This window comes from Pseudonaja textilis, chromosome 2, assembly GCF_049901715.1.
Source record: "Pseudonaja textilis isolate UNSWEBS1 chromosome 2, rPseTex1.2, whole genome shotgun sequence".
Lineage (NCBI taxonomy): Eukaryota > Metazoa > Chordata > Lepidosauria > Squamata > Elapidae > Pseudonaja > Pseudonaja textilis.
The window spans coordinates 147,933,813-147,945,603 of record NC_141991.1 but is presented as its reverse complement, the minus strand read 5'-3'; the positions used below and the strand labels follow the sequence as shown (position 1 = coordinate 147,945,603).

Here is an 11,791-nt window from a genome sequence, read left to right as displayed (position 1 = left end):
GGATATCCATTTTTGCCACCTTGGTTGTACATTATTAAACAAAAACTATTTTCTTAGAAACCTGCTACATTGCAGTAGAAAAATTTTAACCCTCAAAAGAAATGGCCATCTGTTCCTTATTTTATCCTCTTCCAAAGTGCTCAAGTCCTCTTAAAAAAGGTTTTGTTCAACTGCTCTTTTCTTTTCTGGCACTTCCAATCAATCCCACATCAAAGCATGTACAAGTCCAACCCAAAAAGAAGAGGAGGCAGATTATGGAAGTCAATATATGTTTTATAAAACAGCCAGTACATCACAAAGACTACGCAAGAGGTTCAGGACATTATGCTGACTTCTGCTTTTTTGAATGCCTTCCTTTTCGGAAGGTGCTTTTTCCTTTGAAGGCCTGCTTCTGCCCCAGTCTAGATTTTCCTTGCCATCGTGATCCCGGAGGCCTAAAGCCAGCCTGTCTTTTGCCTCTTGGCTGTCCTGCAGCCTGGGGTTGTTGCTTCCGCTGTAGGTTCTGTGGCTTCCTGTGCTGCCTTGTATTTCTCTGCTGCTGCTGGCTCAGCTTTCCCTGGCAGTGTTGAGAAGTGCCTCTTTGTGGCTGCCTCGGTTGCCTACCAGGCTGCGAAGCCTTCTTGTGCTTCATTGTGGTTTTGCCCCCCGTACGCTCTTGACTCTGATCTTGCACCGAACGCATGTATTTGCACTTTTTCTTGGGCGTGGTGGATTGGCTGAGCCTTCGTCTCCTCTTTGTGCTTTGTGGGAACAAGTCTAGAAAGAGTGGAGCACAATAAAAGCAGCAGTTAAGAAGAGTCGTTTTTATACTCGGCACTTACTTTTTAAAAGAATGATCTTAAGGCAATAGTGACAATTTAGATCATAGGGTCTTCAAGTAGGAAGTCACAGCCCACACAGAAAGAAAAACAGCCTCAGGAAAAAAAAAAGACACAGCTTTTAGCATTATGAGAACCAAGAGGAAAGCTTGAGATGGGGCTGTTGGGAAATCTGGCCCTCCCCAAATTCTCCCTCCTGCACCTGTATTTGCAATTAAAAGTGCCAAGACAGCCTCTCTTGCTGAGGATAAAATGTGAATCTGCCAAAAAAAAAGAAAAAAAAGAATGCTGCTGCTTCTTGGCTTAGACCAGGGGTGTCCAACCTTGGCAACTTTAAGACTTGTGGACTTCAACTCCCAGAATTCCTCAGCCAGCTTTGCTAAAAACTGGTTGAGGAAAGCTGGCTGAGGAAAGCTGGCTGAGGAATTCTGGGAGTTGAAGTCCACAAGTCTTAAAGTTGCCAAGGTTGGACACCCCTGGCTTAAGACTAAACAATGACTGCTAGTCCCAACTGAGCTGAGAAGCCACACGCTCCTCCTTCATCCCAGGACAGATGCCTCAGAGGGTTACTTTAGAGAACCAAGGTTCAGGTTGTGAGCAACTATGCCCACCTCCAAAATTGTTCTAGTTTAAAAGCCTCCTAAGAAGGCACTGACCTTCATCCGGCTCCTCCCCAACTTCCTGGCGGTAGTATTCCACATCATCATCGGAGGGCTCATCTACATTTTGCTGCTCCTGCATTCCAGGGTCCTCGGCATCACTGTCTCCCCCTACCGCTTGGTCCGTCTTCCTCTTCATCCCCGCCAGACTCTTCTTGCTGTAGCCAAGGAGAGTTTCCATGAGTGCCCCAAGAATCGATCTTCTCAACCCAAAGGGACGTTCCCTCCTCCCATTTAGGCTCTGGGAGAAACATACGCCTGGGAAAGAAGCTTTCCTGGGTTGAGGGCCTGCTCTCCCCTCCCCTTACCGATGAGCTTGCTTTAGTGCTTTTTTGTTGGCCACATCTGCCTCTTGCTTCTGGCGCCGTTGAGCCTTGAGCTGCAGTTTTTCTTCTTTTCTGGCCAAGGCTTCTCGGATCTCTTCTTCCGTCTTGTGAACTGGGAGAAGGCACAGGACATTAATCAACGGGAAACTGCACAGGGAAGGGTCACTAAGGTCAGGCCGTTAACTTCCCCCCTCATTCACTTAGGTGGGCCTTGAGGCACCCAAGGGGGCAGGCAAAGTCTCTTTGCCATGATGAGCAGCAACATGCACAGCAATAACTGAGTTAAGTCTCAGAAATGTTTTGACTGCTGAAAGACAGGATCTATTTACAGGAAAACAGGGAGCTACCTTGCAATGGTAGATCATTCATTCAACTATTTAAATATGCTGACTGATAGTGTACTGACTCTGTAGTGTTTTGGAAGAATTTTATTTGCCCAACCTGGAAATGAGACAGCAAATGTTCTTTATAGAGAAGCTCAATAGAAGAGCAGTCTAGCCTGGATGTCGGCAACCCGTGGCTCCAGAGCTGCATGCAGCTCTTTGGGCCCTCTGCTGTGGCTCTGGAGAGAGGGGGAGATAGATATAGAGAGGGGGGGAGAGAGAGAGCTAGAGAGAAGGGGTTTGTGGCTGGATAGGCGTGGCTGGAGGGGGTCATGTGACTGGGTGGGGATGAGTGACATTGAGTTGGCCAGACCCACCCATGTTTGTGTGTGTTTTCCTGTGGAAAATGGGTCCAAATGGCTGAGTGTTTAAGGTTGCAGACTTCTGATCTAGCCAGAGAGGTGGAAGTGGATCCCCTTTCAGTATCTATGTATAAACAGAGGTTAGAAATGATCTGTGTGGGATTGTTTAATTAGGTGGACCTGCACTGAGCACTGCAAGTTGATGCTTGATGGTCTAAAAATGCTGAGCTCGAGGATTTGATGAATGTACTTGCATAAAACTAGCTGTGCCTCAGACCAATGGCCTTTTCTTAAAGATCTAGTATACACCCACAACAGACACCCCACCCCACCCCAAAAAACTGGATCTGCCTAAAACTTTACAACCCTTTAATTTACACTTCCTTCAAGGTTGGAAGTGATCAAGCAGAGGACCTGAACTGCAGGGGAGCTACAACACTGAATTTGGCCTTGGATGTTTTGGAGGCCGAAGTTATTAAATGGGTGGGTTCAGTTCTCTCACATACACACAGCTTTGAAAAATGGAAATATCCAAGCCTAGCCCTCTCAGGTTTCTTAAAACAGGTTCATGATACACGTTCATCAAAGCCCAACACTGATCTCCCCAAAACTCTTGCTCCAGTTGAAAGAATCTTGCAAAAAGGGAGAAGTGTTTGAACAGTACTGGAACAGTAACTGCACTAATCACACTATCCTCCGATTTTCCTCTAAGTCATACAATATACCACCATAGGAGAGGTGTTCTTGAATATACCTCCATGAACACTCTGGTTCTGCTCTTCAACAGAAGAACCAAGACAGAAGAGTCACCATACTTACTGAAGCTGTGGTAGAGTACATTGCCTTGACCTAGTCCTTCTTCCACCTTGATGAGCTGCAATGTCATGCGAGGGCCAATCTAGACAGGAGACCACACACAAGTGACACAGAAATTCAAATTCAGGCATCTTGAGCAGAAACGAAGAAAGGCTGAAGCTCTCGGGGGAGGGATTCCAAAGCCAGATGATCAGAGCAAATCATCTGGAGCAGTGGTCGCCAACCAGTGGGCCAGGGACCACTGGTAGTACGTGAGAAAATTTTGGTGGTCCGCAGAGAAATGTCCCCCCCCAAAGCAATTAATCCAGGCTGCAGGTTGCACCGCCCACATGGCCCGCCCACCCACTGGCCCCCACCCTTCCGCTGAGCACAAACCTTACTTTGAGTAGAGCCATGTGAGCTGGAACTGGAAGGTAAGACCAATGGCATGGGAGGGAAATCCACCCAGGGTGTATTGCTGATGTTGGTGGGAAAGTCAGTCCCATATTCCAGAGCTGCAGTAGTCACAGGACTGGCCCTTTGGTCATCCTGGAGCAGCTCCTCCAGTCCATGGCAGGTCAGTGCACCCGGGTGGAGCGGTAATTCCTCTGGGAGGACCAGTCCTGTGACTACTGCAGCTCTGGAATATGGGACTGACTTTCCCACCAACGTCAGCAAGCCACCATCAGTCAACATTCATATTAGCGGTCCGCAGGATTTAAAATCATGAGTTTGGTGATCCCTGAGGTCCAAAAGGTTGGCGACCCCTGATCTAAGGATCAGAAGTGCTCCGTGTTCCGCTATACCTGGCCCCATCATGCTACATCCATGTTCACCCAACTTTTTTTAGTAGAATCATTAAGAACTTTTACATAAGTGAAAGACTAATGTAAAGAAAAAAAATTACAAAGAACAAAAAGCAAAACCTAGAAAGTAAACAAGAATCAGAAAAACTAAGCAGCTTTGACCTTCTTTACAAGTTATAAATAAACTCATCATCCCTCCTCCCTCTTTGATTTTACAAAAAAAAAAATCCCTTCATTTTTTTACTTAGTCTTTTTTCAGTCAAATCCATTTATTATCCCTTCACTCTTTTCTATTTTCAATGCAAAGTCCATAAAGCGTTTCCAGTCTTTTAACACTCTCTCACAACTCTCAAGTACCACATTCCTGACCAACCTCGGTGAGCCGGACTGCACTCTGCTGAGCCTTCATGTTCCCACGACCAGCGCAGGCCTGAGGCAGCTCTGTGATATTGTGGCTGCCATCTTGCTCAGCTTCGCTCTCAGAGAGATTGATGTCTCTACAGGTCAAGGCAACAAAACAACACATTTTTGTTCTTTCTAGCATGACTATCAGCACTCAAAATAATTCCCGCTCTGGGATGTTTTAAACTACAAACCCCAGTGAGCCTGGTACTGACTGAAGTTGGGAGGGGCAGGGGGTAGGATATTTTACCGTATATGCAAATGAGTGCACATACTGTAAAATATACAACCCCAGCCCTGCCTTCAAACCATCTCACACCTTTGCTGAATTGCCCCCTGGATTCAAAAGGAAGCTAAAATCTAGACGAAAGACACAGGAAGACAGCTTTTTCTTTCTCACCTCACCAACAATTCACTGATGTCATCCAGGCGGCTCATGTTAGGAAATTTCTCTTGCAGGAGCTTCTTCAACCCTTTGCTCATGCCCACTGGCACTACTTTCAGGCTGCTGCAAAATACAAGAGACGAGCAGATTTCATCAGGAAAAAAAACCACATTTCACTACAACAGTGTTGGGGTGAGGAAAAGGAGAGGTAGCCCTGGTATCTCTCCAAGTGAAGGTTCCATGGTATCAGACCTGAGAAAGACCATTCTTCTAGCCAAGGAAAATGAGAACCATTATTAGAGTAGATCAGTCTTCAAACTGATGTGAATGTTCAGATGTGTTGCTCTACAATTATTAATAGCCATGCCATCTGGAAATTCTGGGAGTTACAATCCAACAGATCTAGTATATAAGGCTGGGAAAGGCAGTCAGTATTAAATTAATGGTTTAATTACCAACATTATGCAAGGCAAGAAAGGATTGCATAGCACATCAGGAAGTTCTATTCTTGTTCTCATATTAACAAGAAACAATTTTTACACAAACTCTGAAATAAACGAGACCCTTCAGCCATAAGTGGAGAACCCAAAACCTATATAGCTCTCTGACTTCACCCCACTGTTGTTTAAGTTTTCTAACTGATATGGTTCTCGATGTTAATGTAAAATGAAAGACCTGCTCAGAAAAAGAAGACTGGATCATCTGAGAGAGTAATTTCTCATTTGGGAATCTTCCTTTCACATATTAGCTTTATCCTGGTTTTTGCAGGTCCCAATTCCTCTTGAATTACATGCCAGCAATTTAAACATTAAGATGATCAAGATCGATATTGTGTGCTTTACAATTGCAAAACAAAATGATACAAACTTGGAAAGATACTTATTTGGTCAGATGTAAAATAGTCTGAAGAGTTCGCTTCGCTTTGTTTCTATAACTGCTTAAATATTTTTTATAGTCAGGACGCTTAATCAGAGGATTCCTTGAAAATTTGCATAGAGTTTTGTATTTAATTTCCCATTTACTTACTATTTATATTGTTCAGCAAACTGCCTTAAATGTTAAGGAACAGATACTAGTTAGTAATTCAGACACCAATATTTTGATGACTTTCCTTCTTTGTTTTGTTGACAGGGGAATTCTGGGTTTGTATGATAAAAAGAGGCAATATTTCTGAGCTCATTAAAAAAAAAAAACTGCGCCCACCCATCATTAAAAAAGAGTCCGTTTCTAATTGGCTTGGACACATCAGAGCGTTTACTGAAATATAAAATCAGAGGCACATCAGCAGACTATACTCTCATCACCTGCATCCAGCTTAGACAGGACCTTGTTTGTGTCTGCAATGGAATCTGCAGTCACGTTAGAGCCACTGTGGACAGTAGGAAAGCCTTTCCTCCATTTCCCCAGTACACTGATCTATAACTTCCATCTCCCCCTACCCCCAGCTGGCTGAGGACCATGGGGACTGGAATCCAGTTCATCTGGAGAAACGAGGTTAGGGAATGCTGGTGTGGGACATGGACCCAGAGCGAGCATGAAACGAACAAAGGACACATAGGTTCCTCTCAGCTTCCAGCTTACCAAAAAGTACCGAAGACCCTACAAATCCCTCTTTTCCCTGAGTGTGTATTCATGCTGCACCGTAGAATTGTGAGCATATTAATGAATATGAATACAATGCATTTCACATCAGGAATCCCCGTGCAGCCTATTTCAAACCATCAGAAACAAGAGTGGCACAGGGCAGAAATCAAAAACCACTTACTAGTGACGGAATTCCATTATCTGGGTGTCAGGATTGTAATTGACCAGGACACAGCGTTTGATGGTATTTAAACTGACCTGATAGGTAGGGAAAAAGAAAGGCACACAGGGTGAGACTGAGGATTCAGACTAAGGCTCAAGACCTTTCTTGAAAAGCAACCCGAGGTTAAGTTTTTCCAGCTGCCAACTACCAGTACTCAAACTAGATGCTAATGATCGAATTTCCAAGCTCAAGAGTTCTTATCCTATTCTAAAATATCACTGATTTAAAAAATTCTGGGAGGAGAGATAAATGAAAACTCAGAAAAATCCCTATTTTCTTCACTAAACATTTTTGAAAAATGTTCCTGGAGCATCTTATGTCCATACTTTCCAACTCCAGGTTCTCAAAAAGCAAATTTCTTTCCAAGTTGACTAAAACCATATTTAACCCAGGCAGTGGGAATGAGTTTTATTCTATGTTTCCCCTCTCTCCCTTCTGCCGTTAGAGATGACCACTAGATATATTTGAATAATATCTGTGCAACTCAAAGTGGGGATTACATTTAACTTGGGGAGGGGGAAGGAGGAGGGGAGGAAGGAAATTCAAAAGTAAATAACTCTCTTCCATTTCTGCATTTATAAAATTTGCAATCCAAAGTTAACTAGGACTGTGTTAGAAGCATCAAATATCAAGCGAAAATGGGTGATAACGGGTTGATGCATCAGTGCGTTTACTTTGGAAGGAAATCACAGAAAATTGTCATCCAATATACGCTATCATCACTTGCATCTGGATCAAAATTATCCCCAAGAAGTTGAATTGTATATCAAATAATTATGCTAAAATGTAGGTTTCATCTACCATTGTTGTATGCCTATTAGAGGGATGAGATCCTCCTGAATGAGATTTAGTTCTATCCCCCACTTCAATTTTTAGGCAGCAAAGTTAGCACAAGGGCAGGAATCAGACTAGAGGAATCTGAGCAGCAAACTAGTCACCCACTTAGCTTCCCAATCTCCAAGCTTGAATATACTTACTTTGTGAACATTGATGGAGGGAAACATGTTCTGGAACATCGTGGCCATAACCTTGATGTGCATGCCCTCAATGCCAAAGTTGTTCAGCACTAGGAGAGGAGGATGGTTAAACTGCTGTTCATGCATCCGATGCCGTTTCAGAGATGACACAACATCTTTGATGAGTGAATACTGTTGCAAACAACAACATAGACAAGTGAGGCATACATTCTTTTTAGAGGGGATGTCACCATTTCCAGGACTGCCTCAGATCTCAGCTTTTACTTAAAACAACCTACATAAAGCCTATATTCTTCATGCTAGTAAGTGGGAGTTTGAAAATATATAAGCTACTTTCTGTGAAATCTTAGAAACCAAATAATGACAACATCCAGCAGTGGCCAGAATAACACAGAAAATAAATTATGCAAAATAAATTATATGAATACACAAAGCCTTTAAATTTCTATTATGTTACAAAAGGAACAGGAGGATGAAGACAAGAATAAGAACTACTCTGCACCCAAGCACACAACAAACATATTAGGGAATGCATCCACAATTCTGTATACTACCCATAGGAACCACAAGCAATTAAAATAATAAACACAGCATCTCCTTCTGTGACAAATCCCAGAGACAGTTTTAATTCTACCCAGTCTATCCCACTGCAGATAATATAATCCCTCTGGTACCTGAGTGACTCTGAAGGTCAGTGTTGGTCCACCAGGGAGGCGCAGGAGTCTCTAAGAGAGAAATCATCAGGAAGAAGTATTAACTCCTAAATACTAATATTGCAGGATTCCGCAACTGAAAGCAGGCCCGAACACGAAAGTGTATAGATCTTACTTCTGCTTCATTCATTCTTTATACAGATGCATCAGTGCGTTTACTTTGAAATAAGAATCACAGAATTAAATCAGCAAGACAACTGTCATCATTTGCACCTGATAAGCAGACATAATTAAGATAATTCACTGGGCAAAGAAATTTAAAAATTGTTCAGGGAAGAAACATGCTTAACATCCAACCACTGTGAAGCAGGAGCCTTCAAACAATATAATAGTTATTGTTAAATATTTGTTTGGTCCAACAGTTTTATTTCTTCACAACGGTTACCATCTGAATATCTTAGGAAGGCCCAAAGCAGAAAAATGAGCAGTCTTCCTTCTCATATTTCTCCATAATCAGCGTTTCCTCCAGTATTAATATTACAGATAGTTCTCACCAACTTTTCAAAGTTATAACAGTGCTGAAAAGGGGGATTTACAACCAGTTCTTCAAGTTGTGGCTGGTGCAGCATCCCAAGTTAAGACTGAAGACCTAGTGTAACTTGTGACTTCAAAATCATTTGCTCATTAGCAGTGGTGGGATTCAATTTTTTTTTTACTACTGGTTCTGTGGGTGTGGCTCTGTGGGCATGGCAAGGGAAGAATAGTGTAAAATCTCCAGTCAGAGGTGGTATTTGCTGGTTCTCTGAACTACTCAAAATTTCAGCTACCAGTTCTCCAGAACTGATCAGAACCTGCTGAATACCACCTTCTGCTCATTAGCTGTGTTATATATGGACGAATATAATAAAATAGTGTGCATTTGGTATGTTTAATTAAATATGGACCAATTTCTTTTTATCACAAGTCACCTCTTATTTGCCTTTTAAAAAAAGCAAACAAAATCCCATATGTTGCATATATCCTCATGTACATACTTGCCACAGCTCCAAGGTCTTTTTCCTGCTCATTTATCAGAAGCTATAAAATTTTATCCTGATTGATTCAAGAAGATGATTAGTGACAGTGAAGCTTTCCTATTTTTACTATTTTACCTAGATATAACAGGGCTGATCTGCCACACCAACCAGGGAGATGACCATCTTCTAGGTGTATCTCCTCTTCACAATGGGTGGCAAGAAGATGTAATAGTACTGCATGAAAAATTAAACCTATGTGCCAGGTCAGAATATGCTCCAAATTAGACCAGTTAGCACAGACAACCAAGGTCCTAGGTTCTTAAAACAGAACATTTCCTTAAGATATCACTTACAAGGTTGATGCTGGTGGGGTTTTTTGTGAAGACCAGGAAATGAGTCACACCCAGAGGTCCAGCTATTGTCACAAAATCTTTCAGAGAATTCTTCTTCCGCACCTAAAAAAGACACAATTGTGACTAGGGCCATTCCACTATCAGGTATGCTTTGGGGACAAAATCTAGGATAAAATATATTTAAATTTTACTTCATTAACAGAAGTAAATAGCACTGCAAAAATGATTTTAAAAAAGATTAGATTGGTCTGCCTAGTTGCCTTTGTGATGTTACAATATTTAGCCAAATCGTTTTCCTTCTTCTGCTTACAGCCTCTCATGCTTTTAACTGCTGTCCCCATCTCATTTTTAGCCTGCTTTGAAAATAAAATGCAAGCACTAGTAATACTAACTTGAATAAAGCGTGAAAATGTTTTGTACAACATGATTGTTTTCATAAACATATAAATCTATGTAATTGGAAAGATTTTCAACTGTTCAAATAGAATTTAGAAAATGACCCCAATATCAACTAAAGCAATTATTTCCATGGACCACAGTAGCCTTCCATGGCATTTAATAATTTCACCTTGAGGCTGGTAGCAGAATAGGGCTCCATAACTCGCCGAACATCTTGGATGAGTTGCTGTATATTCTTGCCAATGCGACCACGATGAAACACAAAGGAGTGAGGCACAGAGCCATATTCCTCCTGAGACCGATGCTGGGAAGCTGCTCGCTCCTTCTTTTGATTCTTAGTCTGAAATGGAAAAATGAATTTAATGAAGAATAATACTAGTAGGGTTCAAGATACACAGAACAAATATCCCCCCTCCCCGTGCCAAATCTACTTTCTTATTGCAGGTTACTTTCTCATGGCCTCCTTTCTTAACAATCTAAAATTTGCAATAATGGAATATTCCCCTAGAAACTCCAGAGCAGCAAGGAATGTTAACTATTTCAAAACCAAGGTGGCCATTGAAGCAATTTTACAGTATTTTTGCAGTTCATTTGTTTGGAATTACTCAGGAAGAGTAAGCCAGTTGTGGGGGGGGGGGGAAGATACTAGGTGAAACGGTTCTATTAATAAAGAACAACTTTATAATCAGCACGGATTTTAATCAAGGACGAACAATTATTAGTTTCTCACAAAATAAGACACATCCTCGTAATTTCCTTGGGCATAGATAGGTGCATCACAACAATCTCGCCGCAGGCCAATAATGAGCTTTCTAAATCTTCCGTCACTCGCTAATCGGGCTTTCCCGATTAAGACTTCGAATCTTGTTTCGTCCTCCTACCGTTCACCAATTCAGCCGCAGCACCCATCCCGGGCTCCACTGCCTCTCGAGGCACACTCCTTCTCCCTTTTCAAGCCCCCCCCCCGGTCACCAAAACTGGTCTTGGCCCCAAAGTCAACATCTCCCAAACTAGTCTTTCAAGGAACCCTCCACCCCCGTTCCGGTCCTCACTTTGCTGGGTCTCCCCATAACACTCGCGCTCTCCTCGGGGTTCCTCTCGCCGCAACCACGCGGGACACGCTCACTTCCGGTCTCTAGTGCATCGAAGTGCTTCCTTTCCTCCCCGCCCCACTCTCTCCGTCTCCCCAGATGAGGAGTTCCGATTGCCAATCGAGCAATGTGTGCTACCAAAATAATCATCCGGCGGGTCTCTTTGCGTAGCTTAATAAGTGACGGGTGAATTCTCAGTAGATGTCCCATGATGTTCTTTCCCCTGCCTCAGAGGATTTTTATAGCACCTATATTAAGTTAGAGAAAGGTGCTGTGGAAAATGTAAGCGATGTTGATGTTCATGATTAGACCCGTAGGCGGGTTTCTCCGCAGCGCATATTAGACCAGTCAGAATTAGATTGCAAAAATCCAGTCGCCACTAAATGGAAACAGCGTGGTCTGTTGTGTGTGTCTGCCTTCTGCTGGATCTTTGGAGAACAAGTTGACACTAGTGTCGTAAATTAGTGACAAAATAGGAATGTGTCTATTTTTGCTCTAATCAGGGGTACATTAAACATGTGGATATCCCTTTACATTTAAAAACCAACTACAAACAGCCAAAGCTTGGGAACGAAACGAAGCGTGAACCTGTGATTGTGAGGGTAGAAATAATAAAATC

General features: G+C 42.6%; 1 protein-coding gene across 1 annotated transcript; it reads right to left on the bottom strand.

Annotated features, from left to right (window-relative positions):
- Positions 1–255: 255 nt before the first annotated feature.
- Positions 256–11,260, bottom strand: PPAN (peter pan homolog). The gene is made up of 12 exons (XM_026711476.2): positions 11,134–11,260; positions 10,251–10,421; positions 9,683–9,784; positions 8,335–8,385; positions 7,661–7,831; positions 6,642–6,718; positions 4,892–4,999; positions 4,463–4,586; positions 3,308–3,386; positions 1,786–1,915; positions 1,475–1,635; positions 256–756 (listed from the first exon to the last, which is right to left on the bottom strand). Exons 1-12 carry the CDS (start codon positions 11,149–11,151, stop codon positions 323–325), a joined length of 1,626 nt encoding a protein of 541 aa, XP_026567261.2. The 5' UTR covers positions 11,152–11,260; the 3' UTR covers positions 256–322.
- Positions 11,261–11,791: the final 531 nt, after the last annotated feature.